The sequence below is a fragment of the Ranitomeya imitator genome, chromosome 3, assembly GCF_032444005.1.
Source record: "Ranitomeya imitator isolate aRanImi1 chromosome 3, aRanImi1.pri, whole genome shotgun sequence".
NCBI classification, from domain to species: domain Eukaryota; kingdom Metazoa; phylum Chordata; class Amphibia; order Anura; family Dendrobatidae; genus Ranitomeya; species Ranitomeya imitator.
The window spans coordinates 680,568,385-680,595,228 of NC_091284.1; the positions used below are offsets into that span (position 1 = coordinate 680,568,385).

At 42.7% G+C, this 26,844-nt stretch overlaps 1 protein-coding gene across 5 annotated transcripts in view; it reads right to left on the reverse strand.

The window, feature by feature from the left end:
* The window catches only part of DGKA (diacylglycerol kinase alpha), a 348,225-nt gene that overhangs the window by 55,270 nt on the left and 266,111 nt on the right, over positions 1-26,844 (reverse strand). For all 5 annotated transcript variants that reach the window (XM_069758422.1, XM_069758425.1, XM_069758424.1 and 2 more), the window contains one exon: positions 21,472-21,552. In XM_069758422.1, the coding sequence (XP_069614523.1) occupies positions 21,472-21,552 (81 nt within the window). The remainder of the gene's footprint in view (positions 1-21,471; positions 21,553-26,844) is intronic.

Here is a 26,844-nt window from a genome sequence, read left to right on the forward strand (position 1 = left end):
TGTCTTTTCATCTTGCTAACAGTCATTATATGTGGGGGCTGCCTATTCCTTTGGGGTATTTCTCTGAGGTAAGTCAGGCTTGTATTTCTATCTTCAGGCTAGTCAGCTCCTCAGGCAGTGCCGAGTTGCATAGGTAGTTGATAGGCGCAATCCACTGCTGCTTCCAGTTGTGTGAGGATAGATCAGGTACTGCAGTCTACAGAGATTCCACGTCTCAGAGCTCGTCCTATTGTTTTGGGTTATTGCCAGATCTCTGTATGTGCGCTGATTACTGCACGCTGTGTTGCCTGATTGCCAGCCATAACACAGGAGGCCAGTCTAGCTTGATAGATAGGACAGGATGGAATACTGTGCGGTCAGTATAAAACACTACAAAAATCCAGGCAGAGTTTACAAAAAAATCTCCACACCTGACTAAAGGTGTGGAGGGTAAATATGCTTCCCAGAGCTGCCAGCAAGACAGAATTAATTCATACTGATAACGCTGGACAAACATAGAAAGCACTGAACAGATAAGTCCACAATCTGTGAACAGAAAAGCGCAAGCAAAAACTTAGCTTTGCTGAACTGGTCAGGGTAACAGGGAAATCCAAAGAGATGTGAATCCAACCAGGAACCATTTACAAGTGGCACTGGCTGAAGGAACAGCCAGGCCTAAATAGCCGAGCAGAAGAGACGATAAGTGGAGGCAGCTGATGACAGCTAACTCCAAGGAGCAGCCATAACACTTGAAACCACAAGAGGGAGCCCAAGAGCAGAACTCACAAAAGTGCCACTTACAACCACCGGAGGGAGCCCAAGAGCGGAATTCACAACAGTACCCCCCCCTTTGAGGAGGGGTCACCGAACCCTCACCAGAGCCCCCAGGCCGATCAGGACGAGCCAAATGAAAAGCACGAACCAAATCGGTGGCATGGACATCGGAGGCAACAACCCAAGAATTATACTCCTGGCCATAACCCTTCCACTTGACAAGATACTGAAGCCTCCGCCTCGAAAAACAAGAATCCAAAATCTTCTCAACCTCATATTCCAACTCTCCCTCAACCAACACCGGGCAGGAGGGTCAACTGAGGGAACAACAGGCACCACATATCTCCGCAACAAAGATTTATGGAAAACATTATGAGTGGCAAAAGAGGCTGGAAGAGCCAAACGAAAAGACTCCGGATTAATAATTTCAGAAATTTTATAAGGACCAATAAACCGAGGCTTAAACTTAGGGGAAGAAACCTTCATAGGAACATGACGAGAAGACAACCAAACCAAATCCCCCACACGAAGCCGGGGACCAACACACCGACGGCGGTTAGCAAAACGTTGAGCCCTTTCCTGAGACAACGTCAAATTGTCCACCACATGAGTCCAAATCTGCTGCAGCCTGTCCACCACAGAATCAACACCAGGACAATCAGAAGGCTCAACCTGCCCAGAAGAAAAACGAGGATGAGGAAGGCAACTTAGGCAAAGGTACCAGATGGACCATTTTAGAGAACCGGTCACAAACAACCCAGATAACAGACATCTTCTGGGAAACAGGAAGATCCGAAATAAAATCCATGGAAATATGCGTCCAGGGCCTCTCAGGGACCGGCAAAGGCAAAAGCAACCCACTAGCGCGGGAACAGCAAGGCTTGGACGGGCGCAAGTCCCACAGGACTGCACAAAAGCACGCACATCGCGCGACAAGGAAGACCACCAAAAGGACCTAGCAACCAAATCTCTGGTACCAAAAATCCCAGGATGACCAGCCAACACTGAACAATGAACCTCAGAAATAACCTTACTTGTCCATCTATCAGGAACAAACAGCTTCCCCACTGGACAGTGGTCAGGCCTATCAGCCTGAAATTCCTGAAGCACCCACCGCAAATCAGGGGAGATAGCAAAAAGAATCACCCCCTCCTTAAGAATGCCAACCGGCTCAAGGACTCCAGGAGAATCAGGCGAAAAACTCCTAAAGAGGGCATCAGCCTTAACATTCTTAGATCCCGGAAGATACGAGACCACAAAATCAAAACGGGAGAAAAACAGGGACCATCGAGCCTGTCTAGGATTCAGCCGCTTGGCCGACTCGAGGTAAATCAGATTCTTATGATCGGTCAGGACCACAACGCGGTGTTTAGCTCCATCAAGCCAATGTCGCCACTCCTCAAACGTCCACTTCATAGCCAACAACTCCCGATTGCCGACATCATAATTGCGTTCCGCAGGCAAAAACTTTCTGGAAAAAAAAAGCACACGGTTTCATCAAAGAACCATCAGAGTCCCTCTGAGACAAAACGGCCCCTGCCCCAATCTCAGAAGCGTCGACCTCAACCTGAAAAGGAAGAGAAACATCTGTCTGACGCAACACAGGGGCAGAAGTAAATCGGCGTTTAAGCTCCTGAAAGGCCTCAACAGCCTCAGAGGACCAATTCGTCACATCAGCGCCTTTCTTCGTTAAATCAGTAAGGGGCTTAACCACACTGGAAAAGTTGGCAATGAAACGGCGATAGAAATTAGCAAAGCCCAAAAATTTTTGAAGGCCCTTCACAGATGTGGGTTGGATCCAGTCATGAATAGCTTGGACCTTAACAGGATCCATTTCTATAGATGAGGGAGAAAAAATAAAACCCAAAAAAGAGACCTTCTGAACTCCGAATAGGCACTTAGACCTCTTCACAAACAAAGCATTATCACGAAGGATCTGGAACACCATCCTGACCTGCTTCACATGAGACTCCCAATCATCGGAAAAAATCAAAATCTCATTCAAATATACGACCATGAATTTATCAAGATAATTGCGGAAAATATCATGCATGAAAGACTGGAACACAGATTGAGCATTAGAGAGCCCAAATGGCATCACAAGATATTCAAAATGGCCTTCGGGCGTATTAAATTCAGTTTTCCATTCGTCACCCTGTTTAATACGAACAAGATTATATGCCCCTCGGAGGTCAATCTTAGTAAACCAAGTAGCCCCCTTAATCTGAGCAAACAAATCAGTAAGCAAAGGCAAGGGGTATTGGAATTTGACCGTGATCTTATTAAGAAGACGATAATCAATACAGGGTCTCAAGGAGCCATCCTTCTTAGCAACAAAAAAGAAACCCGCTCCCAATGGTGACGAAGAGGGCCGAATATGCCCCTTCTCCAAAGACTCCTTAACATAATTCCGCATGGCGGCATGCTCTGGCACAGACAGATTGAAAAGTCGGCCCTTAGGGAACTTGCAACCAGGAATCAAGTTAATAGCACAATCACAGTCCCTGTGCGGAGGAAGGGAACTGGACTTGGGCTCATCAAATACATCATGGAAATCCGACAAAAACTCAGGGACCTCAGAAGAGGGGGAAGAGGAAATTGACATCAAAGGAACGTCACTATGTACCCCTTGACAACCCCAACTAGTCACCGACATAGTTTTCCAATCCAGCACCGGATTATGTTCCTGTAACCATGGAAAACCCAGTACAACCACATCATGCAGGTTATGCAACACCAGAAAACGGCAATCTTCCTGATGTGCTGGAGCCATGTACATGGTCAGCTGCGTCCAGTACTGAGGTTTATCCTTGGCCAAGGGTGTAGCATCAATACCCCTCAAAGGAATAGGGCTCTGCAAGGGCTGCAAGGAAAAACCACAGCGCCTGGCGAATTCTAAGTCCATTAAGTTCAGGGCAGCGCCTGAATCCACAAATGCCATGACAGAAAAGGACGACAATGAGCAAATCAGGGTCACAGATAAGAGAAATTTAGGCTGTATAGTACTAATGGTAACAGACCTAGCGACTCTCTTAGTACGCTTAGGGCAATCAGAGATAACATGAGCAGAATCACCACAGTAAAAACACAGACTATTCTGACGTCTGAATTCCTGCCGTTCTGTTCTAGTCAAAATCCTATCACATTGCATAGGTTCTGGACTCTGCTCAGAGGATACTGCCATATGGTGCACATCTTTGCGCTCGCGCAGACGCCGATCGATCTGAATGGCTAGAGACATAGATTCGCTCAAACCGGCAGGCGTAGGAAAGCCCACCAAAACATCTTTAAGGGCTTCAGAAAGACCTTTTCTGAAAATAGCAGCCAGAGCCTCTTCATTCCATTTAGTGAGCACAGACCATTTTCTAAATTTCTGGCAGTACAACTCTGCCGCTTCCTGACCTTGACACAAGGCCAACAGGGTTTTTTCTGCATGATCCACAGAATTAGGTTCGTCATACAATAATCCGAGCGCTTGAAAAAATGCATCAACATTCAATAATGCCGGATCCCCTGTTTCAAGAGAAAAAGCCCAGTCTTGAGGGTCACCACACAGCAAGGATATGATGATTTTTACTTGCTGAATGGGATCACCAGAAGAACGGGGTTTCAAAGCAAAAAACAATCTGCAGTTATTTTTAAAGTTCAAAAACTTGGATCTGTACCCAAAAAACAAATCAGGAGTAGGAATTCTAGGCTCTAAAGCCGGAGTCTGGACAACATAGTCCTGGATACTCTGTACTCTTGCAGCAAGTTGATCCACACGAGAAAACAAACCCTGAACATCCATGCCAAAGCATATATCCTGAACCACCCAGATATCAAGAGGAAAAAAAAGACAAACCAGAGCACAGAAAAAAAAAATGGTTCAGAACTTTCTTTTCCTTCTTTTGAGATGCATTTAATTAATTTTTGGCCACTTGTACTGTTATGATGCGGTGGTCTAGGAGCAACATGGAACGAGCTCTGAGGGAAGTGGTAACTGTACTGACCGCAGTCCCTAAGCTCAACACAACACTAGAAGTAGCCGTGGAATGCTCCTAACTCTCCCTAGGCATCTCGTCACAGCCTAAGAGCTAACTACCCCTAAAGACAAAAGCAGGAAAACTATCTAGTCTCAGAGAAAATCCCCAAATGATAGATTAGCCCCCCACAAATAATGACTGTGAGTGGAGAGGAAAAAGACATACACAGAATGAAACCAGGATGAGCACAGGAGGCCAGTCTAGCTTGATAGATAGGACAGGATGGAATACTGTGCGGTCAGTATAAAACACTACAAAAATCCACGCAGAGTTTACAAAAAAATCTCCACACCTGACTAAAGATGTGGAGTGTAAATCTGCTTCCCAGAGCTTCCAGCAAGACAGAATTAATTCATACTGATAACGCTGGACAAACATAGAAAGCACTGAACGGATAAGTCCACAATCTGTGAACAGAAAAGCGCAAGCAAAAACTTAGCTTTGCTGAACTGGTCAGGATAACAGGGAAATCCAAAGAGATGTGAATCCAACCAGGAACCATTTACAAGTGGCACTGGCTGAAGGAACAGCCAGGTCTAAATAGCCGAGCAGAAGAGACGATAAGTGGAGGCAGCTGATGACAGCTAACTCCAAGGAGCAGCCATAACACTTGAAACCACAAGAGGGAGCCCAAGAGCAGAACTCTCAAAAGTGCCACTTACAACCACCGGAGGGAGCCCAAGACCGGAATTCACAACATCTTCCCTACCTGATCTATCTATTAAAATAAATGAACTCACACTTTCCCCTGTCCCCAAAATCCGCTGCCTCGGAGTAACCCTGTACTCTGCCCTGTCCTTCAAACCGCACATCCAAGGTCTCGCCACCTCCTGTCACCTCCAGCTCAAAAATATTTCCAGAATCCTTCCTTTCCTCAACCCTCACTCTACCAAAATGCTTGTGCATGCCCTAATCATCTCCCGCCTCGACTACTGCAACATCCTCCTCTGTGGCCTACCTTCTAACACTCTTGCACCCCTCAACTCTGCTGCTCGACTAATTAATCTCTCCCTCGCTACACTCCTGCTTCCCCTTTTTGCAAATCCCTTCACTGGCTCCCAATTTCCCAGCGTATCCAGTTTAAACTACTAACACTGACCTACAAAACCATCCATAACCTTTCTCCTCCGTATATTTCCACATTAATATCTCAATATCTTCCCTCACGTAATCTCCGGTCCTCCCAAGACCACCTTCTCTCCTCCACGCTTATTCGCTCCTCACCCAATCGCCTCCAAGACTTCTCCCGAATATTCTCCATCCTCTGGAATTCTGTGCCCCAACACATCCGGTTATCCACCACATTTGGATCCTTCAAAAGAAACCTGAAAACCCACCTTGTCAAAGAAGCTTACAGCCTGTAATGACCACACGGCCACCTCAACACCATCGGAGCTACTGCAACCCTCAACCTACTGTCTCCTTCCCCGTAATCCTGTATAATGTAAGCCCGCAAGGGCAGGGTCCTCTTCCCTCTGTATCAGTCTGTCATTGTTAGTTTTGTTTACTGTAAGTGATATTTGTATTTTGATGTAACCCCTTCTCATGTACAGAACCATGGAATTAATGGTGCTATATAAATAAATAAATAATAATAAAGTCACCTACTGATATATGGTTTTCACAAGGTTACCAGGGAGAGGTGCAGCATCTACATTTAAAAATGCCAGCAGCGCAGACAAGCTTTCATGAAACGCTGGTTTCTGATCATCCGCTGAGGTTAACAAAATGCTCTTTTTGCCAGCATAAATCGCCGTTATTAGCAGCACACTGCCCGTGTAAACAGATGAAATACAGACGAAAACATGATGCTGTATATAGGAACACAGTGATCGGATTAGTGATTGTTCTGTCTCTATCATTATTTGTTGGCTCATGTGAAAAGTTCATTAGACAACCAATGGCCCTTACTCGTATATAGTTGATCAGCTCTCGTTTAATGGCATGAAGTCTGTAATGAAAAATCCACCCTAAGTATTTCTATGTAATGATGCAAAATGTACGTGTGTGTATTTCTGCACTCAATACTGAATGAATGGAGAGGTTTTGAAAATGTAGTTGTTAGTATATACAGCTCTAACAAAAATTAGGAGACCATTGCAAAATGTTCAGTTTGTCTGTTTTTTTCTCTTTATAGGTATATTTTTGAGTACAATGTAAATTGTTCTTTTATTCTATAAACTTCTGACATGTCTCGGAATTTCCAAGCAATAAATTTTGTATTTTTTTCTGAAAAGGAGAAATGGTAAAAAAAAACAAAAAAACAGTGCTTTCAGACCTTAAATAATGCAAAGAAAACAAGTTCATAATCATTTAGAAACAACAATACTAATGTTTTAACTCAGGAAGAGTTCAGAAATCAATATCTTGTGGAATAACCATGATTTTTAATCACAGCTTTCATGCGTCTTGGCATGCTTTCCACCAGTCTTTCACACTGCTTCTGGCGCAAAAATGTAAGCAGTTCTTCTTTGTTTGATGGCTTGTGACTATCCATCATCCTCTTGATTACATTCCAGAGGTTTTCAATGGGGTTCAGGTCTGGAGATTGGGCTGCCCATGACAGGGTTTTGATGTGGTGGTCTCTTAATTTTTGCCAGAGCTGTATATATGTATATCATTACAGCTCATCATCATTACAAGCAGGAATATAATAAAAGGTCACACTTCTATATACAGTGGATAACACTGGATTCACCACAATAGCTGGTGGTCCCAACTCATCTAATCCTCCATCTTTCACAGTGAAGTCCTATTCTGCCCATATCTATTTTGCTATTACCTAGTCGATTGACGCTCATCCAATGGCCTCAAATTGGTACTGTAAATCCACCCTAATTATTCCTGTGTCATGATGCAAAACCTTAGCAATTGGAGCTCCATTTTGCACAAGGTCACCCTTTGTCTAAAACCAGCCGTGTGTTCAGCACCATGTTGTGTTCAGACAGAAAACGTTTGTTAGTGATGATGAGCGAGCATGCTTAGATAAAGTCTGAGCACACTCATATCCTAATCAAGTATTTTCAGCGTGCTTGAAAAAAATGCTGGAATCACCGCAGCTGCATGCCTCACGGCAGTTCGACAGCTGCAACACATGCAGGGATTGCCTGTCCGAAAATACTCGATTAGGACATAAGCGTGCTCTGGTAACAACTTATCCGAGCAACGCTACACTTGCTCATCATGTACACTGCTCCCAAAAATAAAGGGAACACTAAAATACCACATCCTAGATATCAGTGAATGAAATATTTCAGTTGCAAATCTTTATTCATTACATATTGGAATGTGTTGAGAGCAATAAAACATAAAAATGATCAATGTAAATCAAAATGAATATCCCATGGAGGTCTGGATTTGGAATGATACTCAAAATCAAAGTGGAAAATCAAATTACAGACTGATCCAACATCAGTGGAAATGCCTCAAGACAAGGAAATGATGCTCAGTACTGTGGGTTGCCTCCATGTGCCTGTATGACCTCCCTAAAACCAGGGCATGCTCCTGATGAGGTGGCAGATGGTCTCATGAGGGATCTCCTCCCAAACCTGGACTAAAGCATCCGCCAACTTCTCGACAGTCTGTGGTGGTGCAACGTGACGTTGGTGGATGGTGCGAGACATGATGTCCCAGATGTGTTCATTTGTCCATATCTTCAATGTCTTCATCTTGCAGGAACTGCTGACACACTCCAGCCACATGAGTTCTGACATTGTCCTGCATTAGGAAGAACCCAGGGCCAACCGCACCAGCATTTTGCAGATCGCTCTCCACGGCGTTTCCAGACTCTGTCACTTCTGTCACATGTGCTCAGTGTGAACCTGCTTTCATCTGTGAAGAGCACAAGGCGCCAGTGGCAAATTTGCCAATCTTGGTGTTCTGTGGCAAATGTCAATCGTCCTGCATGGTGTTGGGCTGTGAGCACAACCCCCATCTGTGGACGTTGGGCACTCAGACCACCCCATGGAGTCGGTTTCTAACCATTTGTGCAGACATACGCACATCTGTGGCCTGCTGGTGCTACGGATCTGCAACACAGGACTAAGGTATAAGGGGGAAAACTGACCCTGCACTATGATTAGGCTGAAACTATACGATGGAGTGGGTGACCCACTCGACCCACCGACGATCCTAGGTTAATCTCAAGCGAAGACCCATAGATAAGGGGAAGGGGTACCTTAAAAGAACTAAAGACTGGGTACAAAAACAGGTCACCTCCCAGTAGAAAACACAGAGAAGGCTGCAGAAACCAATAGAAAACAGATACTAAGGCTATCAACACCAGAGGTACCAGTACTGCACAAGTAACACACTCAGAACACTAAGCAAAGCACCAAGCTAGAGCTCAAGCAGATTAACACTATTGTACAGCAAGGACTGGGAGGCAGGTGCTAGTTAATAAAGAGTGAAACAAACACCTGACCCAAGACAAACCCAGCACCAGAGGAAAAAGACCAGCAGCCAGAACTCCACAAGAAAATGTCTGATAGTAACAAACTAAACAGATTCTAACAGCTGGAGGTCATTTTGCAGGGCTCTGGCAGTGCTCCTCCTTGCACAAAGGCTGAGGTAGTGGTCCTGCTGCTGGGATGTTGCCCTCCTACAGCCCCCTCCATGTCTCCTGGTGTACTGTCCTGTCTTCTGGTAGCGCCTCCAGCCTCTGGACAGGACACTACGCTGACAGAAACAGCAAACCTTTTTGCCACAGCTCACATTGATGTGCCATCCAGGATAAGCTGCACTACCTGAGCTACTTGTGTGGGTTGTAGAGTCCGTCTAATGCTACCACGAGTGTGAAAGCACAACCAACATTCAAACGTGACCAAAACATCAGCCAGAAAGCATTGGTACTGAGATGTGGTCTGTGGTCCCCACCTGCAGAACCACTCCTTTATTGAGTGTGTCTTGATAATTGCCAATAATTTCCATCTGTTGTCTATTCCATTTGCAACACAGCATGTGAAATTGATTGTCAAACAGTGTTGCTTCCTGGACAGTTTGATTTCACAGAAGTTTGATTTACTTGGAGTTATATTCTGTTGATTAAATGTTCCCTTTCTTTTTTTGAGCAGTGTATAACCAATGCATTATTATAATATATAATATAATAATATATATAATACTCCTAAATAGGCAAATAATAATCCCATCGTGCAAAAACAAAAATGTTTTTAAGAATAATAAAAGCCTATTTTGAGCAATTCATGCGAGGCAGTGTACATACAGAGATATGATGAATCATCTGGGCACAAAATAGCCAAGATAGGAAATATTTCATTTAAGTCATGCTTACAAAAGGCACCACCAGCTGTCATTTAAGATCCAAGCCAAGAAAGACATGATGATGACTCTGGACAATCTGGATACAATTGTTGAGCTAGAAATCAGTTTATTACACCCTTGTTCATTAGCAGTGTGCTTATGTCAGAAGTTCTTTGATATCCCTATCTTTCTTAGTTTTCTATCCACACAGCTAGCTGTACAAGGGCTTGTTTTCTTGCGAAACGAGTAGTAGTTTTGAATGACATAATTTACTTTAACATTTAATGTAAAGCAAAATTTAAAAAAAATTTCAAGTGTTACAAAATTATGAAAAAATTGCAATTCTGTCTTGTTTTTTTAGATTTTGCTTTTATGGCAGTCATTCTGTGGTAAAAATGACAATTGAAACATACTGTATTTTCTGGCATATAAGACGCCTTTTTAACCCCTGAAAATCTTCTTAAAAGTCGGGGGTCGTCTTATACGCCGGGTGTCGTCTTGAACGCCGGGTGCAGACACCAATGTGTATATGGTGGGTGGGGGGGAGTGGTCCCGATGACGAAGAGGGGGCGTCTCACAGGAAAGTGTGAGTGGAGTATCCCCCATTACCTCATTGTAGCTGCAGTGTGGTGACTCTGCACTAAGATACGCCGCCGCCGCCCCACAGCACAGAGCCCCGACGCTGCACAAAGAGGAGCCGCCACCCCACAGCACAGCACCCACGCGGCACAAAGAGGAGCAGCCGCCGCCGCTCCCCAGCACAGAGACAACACGCTGCAGCTACAATGAGGTAATGGGGGATACTCCACTCACACTTTCCTGTGAGACGCCCCCTCTTCGTCATCGGGACCACTCCCCTCCCCCAAAAGGCACGTTAGTCACCGGCCCCATAAGACGACATACGGCGTATAAGAAGACCCCCGACTTTTAAGAAGATTTTATATTTTAACTGGAAAAGTTGGGGGGTCGTCTTATACGCCCAGTCGTCTTATACGCCGGAAAATGGGCTATACTTCAGTGATGGGCTATACTTCAATGATGGGTAATTCTTCAGGTTAGTTCAATTACGGTGATGCTTTTTATTTAACCCCTTAAGGACCAGGGATATTTCCGTTTTTGTGTTTCCATTTTTTGCTCCACTTCTTCCTACAGTCATAACTTTTTTACTTTTCCATCAATATGGCCATGTGAGGGCTTGTTTTCTGCAGGACAAATTGCACTTTTGAATGGCACCTATGATTTTACCATATCGTGTAATGGAAAACAGGAAAAAAATTCAAAATGTGGTAAAACTGCAAAAAAGTGCAATTCCCCAATTGTTTTTGTGGATTTTTTTTTTTACCATGGTCACTAAATGCTAACACTGACCTCTCTCTCTCAAGCCAAAAAAAGGATCCGGCGCATCAGTTTTTCACAATTTGTACCGGATCCATTTTTTACAAAAATAGATGGATTATGCCTGAAGGCAAAAAACTGATGTGTGAAAGTAGCCTTACCGGTTTTGACCAGACAACCTAAAGGTTCTTGTCTTGACAATAATGGCATGATTTATGACTAAATAGCTTGATTTTTCTTTCTTGGTATTTGTGTTTTTCCGAATGGTCTTTCCTTTACAAAGTTTGGCAGATATACAGTATGTGCTTGATATACTAATCAGGAACAAGTATTTATCCTTATTAACATCTCCACATGTATTATATGCCTCACACTAGTCTTTTGTCAATTGGTTATGGATATGCAGATGATGAAAAAAAATGGAAACGGCATTTTCAAAACAAATCGATTTATTTAGTGATGAGTTTAAGCGCTATGTGCAGAAATACACGCACTTACACAACTTGGAGTAATGGCTGTGCCACTGGTTCCACGACCAAACCAATTTAATGCTGAGCTGTTAGTGTACCTATAATGAAGACTAGAGGGGTTCAGCCACCATACATTATGTCACCGCACACCATAATTCCAGAAGTAGGACAGGTATGCAGCTTCCTTTTGAAGACCACTTCATGGTGTTGCCCATATGGTCTCAATACCAATCTACGGCTATCATTGCAGCTGTTTGACGCCTAGGCTTGTTATAAACCAAAGCTGCACACAGTTTAGGCTAAGATAAATGCAAACATCAAAAATTTGAAAGTTTAACTGCATTACTGCAATATACAATACGCTTAAAAAATTATGTACTTAGAGCACATATTGGCAAATTCATGGATGCCGAACAGCCACAAGGCATCCTTTCTCTGATGCGACCCTAACCATTTCTATCAGACATGTCTCTCACTTGTTTATACGGTTTGCAGCACAGAATCGATCAATTGTAGAACAAATGCTATACAATTACACTAAACTATCCCAGGAGCCATTTTTTAATACAAAAACGCCAGGCCGCATGTTGCTCATGCTAGTATGAGCAGACTGGGTGGCCTAAATGTGCTACCATGACCTGGAGTGACTGTCTCCAGACTCCCATCAAGCACCTATTTGGTCACCACTTGCAATGCAATAAAATCCTACTAAAATGTTGTATGTTCCCCAAATTGAGATAAATAAAATTGATAATTGGTGGACAATTGCAAAGGGAGCTGCCAGCAACAGATCTTGATGGTTTGCATGGCCAAGTGCATTCAGCAGGGCAGAACATTCCTCACACAGCCATCGCTAACCTCAATGATAATATGCCAAGGTGTGTATGTGCGTGTATTTCTGCACGTGGAGCTCATGCTCGATACTGAATGAATGGAGATGTTTTGAAATTTTTTCTTATATCCTTATCTATGATTGCATCTGCTGACACATAGTGAAGTGATCTACAAGAGTTAGGTATCATCCCAATTGGCGTACACCTTGTTGTGGTGGGATGACTTTAACTGTGTTGATCAGAACAATTTTTATTTATTATTTATTATTATTTATTTATTTATATAGCACCATTAATTCCATGGTGCTGTACATGAGAAGGGGTTACATCAAAATACAAATATCACTTACAGTAAACAAAACTAACAATGACAGACTGGTACAGAGGGAAGAGGACCCTGCCCTTGCGGGCTGACATTCTACAGGATTATGGGGAAGGAGACAGTAGGTCGAGGGTTGCAGTAGCTCCAATGGTGTTGAGGTGGCCGTGTGGTCTTTACAGGCTGTAAGCTTCCTTGAAGAGGTGGGTTTTCAGGTTTCTTTTGAAGGATCCAAAAGTAGTGGATAACCGGATGTGTTGGGGCACTGAATTGCAGAGGATGGGTGATATTCGGGAGAAGTCTTGGAGGCGATTGAGTGAGGAGCGAATAAGCGTGGAGGAAAGGAGGAGGTCTTGGGAGGACCAGAGATTAAGTGAGAGAAGATATTGAGAGATTAGTGTGGAAATATACGGAGGCGAAAGGTTATGGATGGCTTTGTAGGTCAGTGTTAGTAATTTAAACTGGATACGCTGGGAAATTGGGAGCCAGTGAAGGGATTTGCAAAGAGGTGAAGCAGGAGTGTAGCGAGGAGAGAGATTAATTAGTCGGGCAGCAGAGTTACGGATGGACTGGAGGGGTGTGAGAGTGTTAGAAGGTAGGCCACAGAGGAGTATGTTGCAGTAGTCGAGGCGGGAGATGATTAGGGCATGCACGAGCATTTTGGTAGAGTGTGGGTTGAGGAAAGGACGGATTCTGGAAATACTTTTGAGCTGGAGGCGACAGGAGGTGGCGAGAGCTTGGATGTGCAGTTTGAAGGACAGGGCTACTCCGAGGCAGCGGATTTTGGGGACAGGGGAAAGTGTGATTTCATTTATTTTGATAGATAGATCAGTGTTATGACCTGGTGGTCAGGACAATAATGGTTAATGGTGGTTAATGGTGGTTAAGAGCACACGGAATGACCTGATAGTTACTGATAATAAGGACGAGCTCTGGGACGTGGGAACTCTGCTGACCGCAATCCCTAAACCTATCAAACACACTAGAAATAGCCGTGGATTGCGCCTAAAGCTCCCTATGCAACTCGGCACAGCCTAATAAACTAGCTAGCCCTGAAGATAGAAAAATAAAGCCTACCTTGCCTCAGAGAAATTCCCCAAAGGAAAAGGCAGCCCCCCACATATAATGACTGTGAGTAAAGATGAAAATACAAACACAGAGATGAAATAGATTTAGCAAAGTGAGGCCCGACTTACTGAACAGACCGAGGATAGGAAAGGTTACTTTGCGGTCAGCACAAAAACCTACAAAAGACCACGCAGAGGGCGCAAAAAGACCCTCCGCACCGACTCACGGTGCGGAGGCGCTCCCTCTGCGTCCCAGAGCTTCCAGCAAGCAAGACAACAAATTAAATAGCAAGCTGGACAGAAAAATAGCAAACCAAAGAAATACAAGCTGGAACTTAGCTTCTGATGGGAAGACAGGTCACAAGAACGATCCAGGAGTGAACAGACCAATACTGGAACATTGACAGGTGGCCTGGAGCAAAGATCTAAGTGGAGTAAATAGAGCAGCAGCTAACGAATTAACCTCGTCACCTGTGAAACTCAGAAACACCCACCAGAGGAAGTCCATGGACAGAACCAGCCGAAGTACCATTCATGACCACAGGAGGGAGCCCGACAACAGAATTCACAACAGATCAGGTAGGGAAGATATGCGTGATGGAGGAAAGATATAACGAGTTCAGATTTGTCCACATTGAGCTTGAGGAAGCGAGAGGAGAAGAAGGAGGATATGGCTGATAGACACTCTGGAATTCTGGAGAGCAGAGAGGTGACATCTGGGCCAGAGAGGTAGATCTGAGTGTCATCGGCATATAGATGGTACTGGAAGCTATAGGACCTTATGAGTTGTCCCAGGCCGAGTGTATAGATTGAGAAGAGTAAGGGTCCTAGGACAGAGCCTTGGGGGACTCCAACAGAGAGGGGGCGAGATGAGGAGGTAGTATGGGAGTAGGAAACGCTAAATGTGCGGTTGGCAAGGTATGAGGAGATCCAAGATAGGGCAACGTCTTTGACACCAAAAGAAGAGAGGATCTGTAGTAGGAGGCAGTCGTCAACTGTGTCAAAGGCAGAGGACAGGTCTAGGAGGAGGAGTATAGAGAATTTTCTGTTAGCTTTGGCTGTAAGTAAGTCGTTAGTAATTTTGGTCAGGGCTGTCTCAGTGGAATGGTGGGAATGGTTAATTTTAACTAAGTATTTTATGCTATTTACATGCACTATTACTATTTATTTACTTACTACAGGGTATTTGCTCATTTCGCTTTTATCTTTGGTACTGTTAAATGGCCACAGTGTGAATGCACACCTATGTATTGTACTAATTGTATATCAACATATGCGTTGACTCATTTTGGGGTTTTGGTATATATGAGAAATGTCCTCAATTAGACTGAAACGTTGTCGCCACTAAGAGCCATTAAATATTTCATTTTTCCTATTTTGGGAGTGCTGCCTTCATTTTGTATGTGTATTGGAGGATTGGTTTAAGCCTGGAAGGCTTTGCACCCAGCTAGCTTCAGTACCACCACTGCAGAGGAAAAGCTGCCTCTGCGTGTAGCACGGGAGAGTGCATAGTTCGGGCCAGCAGCACTGTCCCCAGCCGGCAGGATGTTGTAAAGCATAGGATGTGATGTACTCTTGAGGAAGGATTAGACATCCTCTTTAAAGAATTTGCCTTTTACTTTTGCACTCACTTCAATTATATTAGCGACCAAGTAATGAGAACTTTCTGTCACAGACAGAAAAAGAAAACAGCACTGACATTTTATTCATTAAAATCACATTTTAAGACATGTTGGCTACTTGGCAAACTTATTTACCATATTTACCAGCTACGACAGATTGTTAATTTTTACATCACAGAGTAACCTCTACTAATAAAAACAAAACAAACAAAAAATGTTTGTTTAAAATGTTTAAAAAGAATGACCGTGAGAAAAATGCCATAAAAGTTTATATGTTCCCTAACAAGGCTTTTCATTAGAATGGAAAGTTATCCATTATATCTAAGAGCGAGTTTCCTGAAAGATTTAGTACTTCTTTTTTCATCTTTACAATCACACAGTAACAATATTTTTCTCCAGCTGGAATATTAACTGGAAGACTTTTTTTCTGCATTTCTCTGAAAAGGAATGTAAAAATCAAAAAATGACCTGTTGTATAAATCAGATTTTCATGTTATATGCACTTATGAAAAAAAATAAAATTTATTTTTTCATGTCACAATCTGTGTTAAAAAATATGGAAATCTTACAATTTTCCCATTGGCCACTGGGACTATTTGAGACTGATATAGGCCAATTGATTAGACAGTTTTTGCCTGAATTCTAGAGTAAAGAATTTGAAATTTCACAAAATTGAATAATTTAATGAGTGGTCAGTGCAAATTGCAATATATCTGATTTTTTTTGGAATACAGATAGTGATATAAAAGAAAGCAAATTATCAAAAATAAAAAACAAACAAAAAAATTTTTTTTTTAACATGAAAACCTTATTTAACAGTAGGTCATTTTCTGATTACACATTTCCATGGCGAGCTGTTTGCATGTGCTGTGTTGGCTGCACTCCTGATGTCCTTTACCATACTTCTCACAAAGAATTCATTAATATAATGCAATTCAATCTATACATTTATGATTGCTTGTACAGAGCTGAAATATTGATGTAATTAATGAAAAAAATACCATTGATTTGAAACTACCGCAGGACTGTCACTTTTTCAAATAAAGAGCTTCTCATATATTGTATATGTACTTTTGTGCACATGATAACTTTAAAGCAAAGCACGGGAATGTAGAGTTAGGGAATGTGGACACAGCGTCTTTTTCATGAGGGTACGCTTCATAATTAATCTGAAAAAGTGGTGAAAAATACTAAAAAGAAAGAACATATGCCCTGCAATGTAAAAATGACTTGCTGCGCATAAGTTGTCTTTTTGAGCCTATCTTAACAGCTTCCGCTGTGATCTTTTTATCCGGTGTGCTAGTTTGTATATCCTGTTATCTGACTTCGACTTGTATTTTGACCACTTGCTTGCTTTCGGATTTTGTCTCTTCTAATAATAATAATAAAAATAATAATTTTTATTTATATAGCGCCAACATATTCCGCAGCACTTTACAATTAAGCGGGGACATGTACAGACAATAAATTCAGTACAAGTTAAGACAATTTAAACAGTGACATTAGGAGTGAGGTCCCTGCTCGCAAGCTTACAATCTACAAGGAAATGGGGGGGTCACAATAGGTGAAAAGTGCTTGTTATTTCAGGTCTGGCAATTATAATAAACTAGATGGTGGCCCGATTCTAACACATCGGGTATTCTAGAATATGCATGTCCACGTAATATATTGCCCAGCGATGTAGTATATTGCCCAGCCACGTAGTATATTGTCCAGCCACGTAGTATATTTCCCAATGACATAGTATATTGCCCAGTCACGTAGTATATTGCCCAGCCACGTAGTATATTGCCCAGCCACGTAGTATACAGCACAGAGCCACGTAGTATATTGCCCAGCCACGTAGTATACAGCACAGAGCCTCGTAGTATATTGGCCAGTGACGTAGTATATTGCCCAGCCACGTAGTATATTGCCCAGCCACGTAGTATATTGCCCAGCCACGTAGTATATTGCCCAGCCACGTAGTATATTGCCCAGTCACGTAGTATATTGCCCAGCCACATAGTATATTGCCCAGTCACGTAGTATATTGCCCAGTCACGTAGTATATTGCCCAGTCACGTAGTATATTGTCCAGCCACGTAGTATATTGCCCAGCCACGTAGTATATAGCCCAGCCACGTAGTATATTGTCCAGTGACGTAGTATATTGCCCAGCCACGTAGTATATTGCCCAGTTACGTAGTATATTGCCCAGTCACGTAGTATATTTCCCAGTTACGCAGTATATTTCCCAGTCACGTAGTATATTGCCCAGCCACGTAGTATATAGCCCAGCTACATAGTATATTGTCCAGTGACGTAGTATATTGCCCAGCCACGTAGTATATTGCCCAGTTACATAGTATATTGCCCAGTCACGTAGTATATTGCCCAGCCACGTAGTATATTGCCCAGCCACGTAGTATATTGCCCAGCCACGTAGTATATTGCCCAGTCACGTAGTATATTGCCCAGTCACGTAGTATATTGCCCAGTTACGTAGTATATTGCCCAGTGACGTAGTATATTGCCCAGCCACGTAGTATATTGCCCAGCCACATAGTATATTGCCCTGTCACGTAGTATATTGCCCAGTCACGTAGTATATTGCCCAGTTACGTAGTATATTGCCCAGTCACGTAGTATATTGCCCAGTTACGTAGTATATTGCCCAGTGACGTAGTATATTGCCCAGCCACGTAGTATATTGCCCAGTCACGTAGTATATTGCCCAGTGACGTAGTATATTGCCCAGTGACGTAGTATATTGCCCAGCCACGTAGTATATTGCCCAGCCACATAGTATATTGCCCTGTCACGTAGTATATTGCCCAGTCACGTAGTATATTGCCCAGTTACGTAGTATATTGCCCAGTCACGTAGTATATTGCCCAGTTACGTAGTATATTGCCCAGTGACGTAGTATATTGCCCAGCCACGTAGTATATTGCCCAGCCACATAGTATATTGCCCTGTCACGTAGTATATTGCCCAGTCACGTAGTATATTGCCCAGTTACGTAGTATATTGCCCAGTGACGTAGTATATTGCCCAGCCACGTAGTATATTGCCCAGTTACGTAGTATATTGCCCAGTTACGTAGTATATTGCCCAGTGACGTAGTATATTGTCCAGCCACGTAGTATATTGCCCAGTTATGTAGTATATTGCCCAGTGACGTAGTATATTGCCCAGCCACGTAGTATATTGCCCAGTTACGTAGTATATTGCCCAGTGACGTAGTATATTGTCCAGCCACGTGGTATATTGCCCAGTTACGTAGTGTATTGCCCAGTGACGTAGTATATTGCCCAGCCACGTAGTATATTACCCAGTGATGTAGTATATTGCCCAGCCACGTAATATATTGCCCAGCGACGTAGTATAGAGCAGAGAGTCACATAGTATATTGCACATCGACATAGTATACAGCACAGCACAGAGCCACGTAGTATATTGCCCAGCCACGTAGTATATTGCCCAGTGACGTAGTATATTACCCAGCCACGTATGTCACAGGTTAAAAAATAAAAAATAAACATACTCACCTAACGATCCGAAGGCCCCTTGTAGTTCTAACATAATCACCATTCTCGTCGCTGCTCCTCAGCGTCCTGTCTCTCCGACTCCCAGGATCCAACGGCGCTGTGACGATGGGCGCGCGGCTGCCGCCATCTTGCATTCCCAGGATGCATTGCAAAATTACCCAGATGACTTAGCGGTCTCGCGAGACCGCTAGGTCTTCTGGGTAATTTCGCAATGCATCGCTGGGAAAGGAAGATGGCGGCAGGCGCATGCGGACAACGGAGGGTGAGTATAGCAGGTTTTTTGTTTTTTTCCTATTTTTAACGTTACTCTGTGACTTAGTATACAGCACAGAGCCACGTAGTATATTACCCAGCCACGTATGTCACAGGTTAAAAAATAAAAAATAAACATATTCACCTAACGATCCGAGGACCCCTTGTAGTTTAACATACTCACCATTCTTGTCGCTGTTCCTCAGCGTCCCGTCTGTCTGCCTTCTGGGATCCAACGGCGCTGTGCTGATGGGTGTGCGGCTGCCGCCATCTTCCGTTCCCAGGATGTATTGCGAAATTACCCAGATGACTTAGCGGTCTCGCGAGACCGCTAGGTCTTCTGGGTAATTTCGCAATGCATCGCTGGGAAAGGAAGATGGCGGCAGGCGCAAGCGGCTCAGCGTACAACGGAGGGTGAGTATAGCCGTTTTTTTAAAATTATTTTTAACATTACTTTTTTTACTATTGATGCCGCATAGGCAGCATCAATAGTAAAAAGTTGGGGACACACAGGGTTAAAAGCGGCGGTAATGGAGTGCGTTACCCGCGGCATAACGCGGTCCGTTACCGCCGGCATTAACCCTGTGTTAGCGGTGACCGGAGGGGAGTATGCGGGCGACAGGCACTGACTGCGGGGAGTAGGGAGCGGCCATTTTCTTCCGGACTGTGCCCGTCGCTGATTGGTCGCGGCAGCCATGACAGGCAGCTGGCGAGACCAATCAGCGAATGAATAACCGTGACAGAAGGACAGACAGACAGACGGAAGTGACCCTTAGACAATTATATATATAGATTATAAAAATAATAAAAGTTCATATGCATACCTAAAAGAAACAATTTTCAACACTGTCCAAACACAAACACTCAAGATACAGATGTAAAACGAACACTGAACATTGCCAACAGTTATTATGGCTGGCTTCACAGGCTGACAGATTAGGCATAAAGAGCTGTAGGCCGTATGTTTACTGAGCCACACAGAATCAATATGTGAACGTCCCTAAACCAGGCTGAAGTGAAATCATTAGAATGTGTTCACTGAGTAGATTAAGAGCCTCTAGTGTTTTCAACTGTGTGGAACGCACCGCAAATAGCAGAGGCTATCGTCTAAGCTGGGACTGCACGGCCATGAGATGTGGCTGCTAGGGCACTAGAGGATGTGAAGTTTTCAACAGCTTCATCATCAAATCTAAAACTTTTTTTTTTAGGGCTCTTACTTCAAAAGAGGCCAATGGAGGAACCTGTATGAGTCCTGAGGCTGTAGCTGCATAGGCATCCTGCACTGGCTGTCTTACATACAGAAGTGACACCTCTGTACACATGTAGTCTGATGGAGCAAAGGTTTCTGCAGTGGTATAGGTGCCGAAGAGGTGTCACTGTCCTACATGGAAGCCCAATTAGGGCTTCATAAGAAACAAGATAGTAGTACCGCCTTAGGTTTGAGTTATTTGGATATACCAGTCTTAGGCTACAAGTCTGCAGTCACTCTAAAGGGTGACAACAGACTTGTGAATCCTCACCTGGCCGGCACTGGGCGCAGTAATGATTCTCCAGTGCCCGCGACAGGAGAAGCGGGCATGTGACTGCAAGTATATGATTTGCATACCTGCGGTCACGTGCCGGCTAAATGGGCGCAGCCTTGCTCAGTGCAAGTGTATTGAGCGAGGTCAGATAAAGTCTAGTCAGAAAGTATGATGGAAAGTATACAGATTGCATACTTGCTTTCACATGACAGCCCACTCCTGGCACTGGAGAATCCGGACAGCGAGCAATATGAACGATGTAAGGATTTACAAGTCTGCAGTCACAGAGTAACTACAGGCTTGTAGCTTAAGACTGGACAACCTCTTTAAAATCTAAATTTTATGGTCATCACTTTGGACCAAAGAATCAGAAATTTTGCAAAGCTCATGTCAAAAACACTGCATATGCAAATCTTTGTGGAGACTGAAAAAAAGAGAAATATGCTAAATGAAAAATAACTAAAAGAAGCTACTTACAAGCAAGTTTGTCCTCCGCTGTACCCCCTTCCAGCAAGGAAAAATAACAGGAAACATCATTCAGACTGACACGACCACTTTCTGCCAAGTGAAAAACAGCATATGGAATCATAAGAGGAGATAAATATATTTTTCAGAAAAGTAAGCATTATGCTTTTGTCTTCATGAAAAATAGATGACGCCAATAAGAAAGATTGTCACTAGAGTAGAGACACTTATTAATTACTGTGTGGTTAGTAAATTGCATCGGAAATGCTTTTACTTCCTCAAACAGGACACTGCAAACACTTTGCTTTCTATGAAAATACATAATATAATATTCACAAAGAATGTGTCAAAAAATAACTTAATAGACAAAACACAAAAATGAAATTTGTGGGAAGTGATACCGGTCTTAATTCCAACACAACATAATATCACAAGCAACAGTTACAAAGTGCATTGAAGAGAAGACGAAGGGGCAGCGTAGTGCAAAAATCCACAAGATGCAGAAACAACCCCATTCAGTCCTATGAAGCAGATTTTCAGGCTGTCGAGTGAACAGATCCTGGTATTACAGGAGATAAACGCATCTTTTATACTCTTTTTTATGATGACCAGAGATGAACACAAAAGTCTTTTTTCATCCTTAGAATATTATAAATTATTTATACATAGCACAATTGCTAGAATGATATCTGTGGGACAGTTAATGGTTTTTGGTCACATTAAGTCCAGGTTTTTTATCTAATAATTGCTATTCTGTGGCCACTAGGCCTAGACTCTAGGGTTATGCTTTGAGAGGGGAGGTAGGCAAACATCCCAGAGGTGACTTTGAATCTCGATTCCTAATTTGGGAAGTCAATGCCTAATTCATTAGGCCACTAGGATTTATACCGGGGACTGGCTTCCTAAACCAGGGACTGTGGGATCAAATCCTATCTCCTCTCTTGAAGCCAACGACAGCAGTACTGAATACAATAATTCATCTGAAAAGAGCAGAAATTGATGAGGTGAACCACTACTCAGACAACACCTTCTTAATTAATATGTTCCTCATTGTAAAATTAAAATAACGCATACTCTCCTCACACACCGGCACCACGTCAGCAATGTCGGTGCTGGGTCTCCCAGGGCTTTGTGTGACATTGAAGTGCCACCACAGCACTGCAGCCAATCAATGGCCACCAATGAGCTGCAGTTCTCACACCTCTTTCATATGTACAAGTTCCGTCCAAAGGAAATGTGTGCAAACTAACCCATTACTGGCCACTGATTGGCTGTAGTGCTCACAAGGCATAACAATGTCATGCAAGCCCTGGAGGAGCCAGCAACGGCATCACTGGACTTGCAACGGAGCAGGAGAGGAATATGAGTTATTTCATTTTACACTTGGGGATAACCGGTTTAAGAATGGGTTGTCCGAGTAGTGAATAACCCATTAAAACTAATGCTCAAATGTTATGCCTTCTTCAAAAAGTTAATTGACCACCATTTTTTAATTAAAACAATGCATCTAAATTGAGCGATCAAGCAACGCTGCTCTTGCATCATATTACCGTACCTATTGTTCTGTGTATGCAGCTCCACATCTCCATTGTAATAGACAAACCTGTAAAGTTTGATCTTGCACTCACTTATTTCCATCTGTTCCATATGTTTTTTCTTTTTTTCTAACCTTCTGAATGTATATTAGCAAAACATAATAGGACAATTTTTTTTATAGAAAGTTGCTTAACTTTACATTTTAAATGCATTGGTAAATAAATAACATGTGCAACATCTGATTCTGCAGAAACCAAAGCACTGTATCACATCCTTCTGCAAATATGTAATGTGGGTACAACACAATGACACACACTGTTGTCCTGGCTTCAATGCCCCATAGTATCATAGACTGGCAGACGGCCCACCACCATAGCACCCGCACACTGCAGTAGTGCTGATTCTAGCTTGGTTCCTGGGACAGATGTTACCCTTATTCTAGCCTAAATGTTACACATCCTACTACATCAAAAGCTAGAGCTCTAAGTAACTATTCAAAGGGCCCAATAAGAGCTACACCAATTGCTGAGGGAGACATAATAGGGCCCTTGTTGCCACCAGAATCCGAGTTGTGCACATGTACACTAAATGATTCACCAGCTGGATAATATTAAAGGGAAATATTATCAGGATTTACTCAGAAAAGCCAATAACGGTACTGAATGTGTCTTATAATATTAATCCCTATCATTCAAATGGCTTATGGAAAGTTTTCGGCTTTTTGGCAAAACTCGCCATTTAATATTGTGGTGCCAACACATTCTAATTACCAGGACTAGTCCAAGAGCACTCAGCACTCAGCAGAGTACTGTCTCTCCCCTTTTGGAAAACAAAAATTACCGTATATGCTAAAGGAAGACTGCACATCTAAAAAATTTGACTTTATCATGAAACAAAAAAAAGAGAACAAATATAACACATAGATTAAAAACAGTTCAAAACATCAAAGGTGATCAGATATTTCAGCCCAAAATAATGAACAAGAATAAACCACATCCTCAATCAAAAAACAATACCCCCAATAATAATAATGTAAAACAATTCAGAAAATATTTGATGAATGGGTGTGCAATAGTGATCAGCGAGTATACTCGTTGCTCGGGTTTTCCCGAGCACGCTAGGGTGATCTCCGAGTATTTGTGACTGCTCAGAGATTTAGTTTTCATCGCAGCAGCTGGAAGATTTACATCTGTTAGCCAGCATAAGTACATGTGGGGGTTGCCTGGTTGCTAGGGAATCCCCACATGTAATCAAGCTTGCTAGTAGCTGTAAATCATTCAGCTGCCGCAATGAAAACTTAATCTCCGAGCAGTCACAAATACTCGGAGACCAGTTGAGCGTGCTCTGGAAAACCCGAGCAACTCGCTCATCACTAGTGTGCAATAAATATGATGTTTTACAGTCTAAGGGCTCACTCCCACTTGCGATTAAATCGGACAAATGCAATCCGATTAAAAAACAGATTGCATTTGTACGAATTTAATCCTATGCTTGTGTTTTCAATGGCGTTTTTTTTTCAGCTCCGATCGGACAGAAAATAAAATGCAGCATGCAGCGATTGCATGCAAAATTTGGATCGCATGCATCCATATACCGTAAGTCTATGCTTGTGTGTGTGAAACATCGTACTGCACTCGGACATCACCCAATACAGTGCAATTCCCGAGGACGCCGGCAGCAGAGGAGATGGGGAAATTACTTTCTCCGTCTCCTCCTCCGCAGCAGTGCGGAAATTCTTTCATGTGAGAGGATCGGAGCACAGACGCATGATACTCGGCTCACACTGGCAGCAGACCTGGAGCCAAGTGTCATTAGCATATTGCATCCCATGCGCTCACATCGGATGTGATACGCTACTGTGACTCTGGCCTAAAAGGGATGATGAGAGGATAAGAAAAGAAGAAACAGAGAGGTGTGTAGAAGCAACAGCAAACTGCTCAAGATAGAATAAAAAAAGTAAAAAATGTTGCAAATAATATCAACATCATCCCATAGGCAAAAAAGAAGATAAAAAATGCAAATTTAGCCAACCATATCTGGAAACAAGGAGCAGATATTATTATTTGAAGCGCTTTGACCAGTATTGCTGTTGCCACTACACACCTCAAGCAGTGCCTTCCTTTCTTATTCTCTCATCCTCCCTTTTAGCCTCTGAAACGTCATATTGGGAGTATTGGTCTTTTGATTTTGTGTGTTCCAGCTTCATATCTGTACCCATTTTTTTTATTTGAGAACATGGTTTATTCTTGCTCATTATCTTGGGCTGAGATATGTTAACATACACATCTTTGGTGCTTTTAATTATTTTTAATCGCTGTGTTAAATTTGTCCTTTTTTCATATTAAAGTCATTTTGGGGGGATGAACAGTATTCCTTTTACATATACTTTTTGTTTTCAATTAGTTGATTTTATATTTTTGACTGGCATGCCATGCAAATTTATAGTTTTGACTGACGCAATTTACTTTTTTTCCAGTCTCTCCCCTTTTATCGATAGCACACTCACAGAGGCAGAGGTGTCACTCATGACCCAGCCCAGCCTTCTCCACATTCTCTCTGTGCTCTGTGTCCAGTAACAGTTGTGCATTCGGCCATGCCCTGGAACGGACACACAGCAATTCCCAGCGAACAGTGGCACATAGGCAAGAGATCATTATATACGTCTGAATTCACATCTGTTACTGTGCCTCTGATGAGCAAAGAAAGGATGTACAGGGGCTCATTGGGAGATCAATCGCAACTCTGTTGGCGTGGTATTAGCAGAAGGGGAGAAACTGTACATCACGATTCTTGGACTAGTCCTGGTAATTAGTGTATGTGGTGCCACAATATTAAATAATTGATGACAAAATGTAGAGAACACTGCGGATGACCGGGATCACTGTTAAAGGTACAAGCCGCACCATAACATTGTTATCTTATAGGGGTAGATCCTGCTGACAGGTTCCCTTTAAACTGATCAAGTGTGTTTGTACAATATCCATTTTTTCTTCTATTGATTAGTAAGAGCCATGTCTTCAGGAACTATTAATATATACATCAATACTAATTTTCCCATCAGTTATAATCAGTTATATTATGTTCTTATGTTTCATCTTTAGCAGCAGGGTGGTCACTGTGGTCCTGAATATACATCATTCCAGATAACATGACATAAAGGTCATGCCATTGGCTTCACATCAAGCTTACAGAGCATAACAAGCATCATGACAAATGGTGCTGTGACAGAATTATTGCCATCTCGTGTCTACATACTTCCCAGGCTCACTACAACCGAGGACGGGGATAGAGACATAAAGTGGCATTCCATGCTGTACTGCTGTATCAATGAGGCCAATACAGATGACCTCATTCTAAAGGTAGACAATAACTAAGGAAACTAAATGAATTCTGCCTGAAACCCTCTTGAAATAAGTCAAGTGTTATAGATTATTTTGAATAATATTTCAACATTCGGTTTCCACATTCTTTGTCTTCTTTACATTCCAATTATCTTCATTATTATACAGATTTTCAGAACCACAGCTCAAGGGGGAAATTACTTCATATTGTAATACGCTTTGTGCATACACACACTGCTGTGGGTGCTCCGTGCTACTGTACTCTATTAATGACACCTTGTCAGAGAGCTGTACATTTGCAGTAAATGGACCAATTCTGTGATTCTTGACTAGTATATACAGTACTGAGCAAAAGTATTAGTCAGGTGTGGGAAAAAATGCTGCAAAGTAAGCAACCTTACAAAACTGGAAGTAATGATAGTTTATTTTTTTCAATGAAAGAATGCAAAGTGAAGAAACACAAGAGAAAACTAAATCAAATAAACATTCAGTGAAACCTCCCTTTACT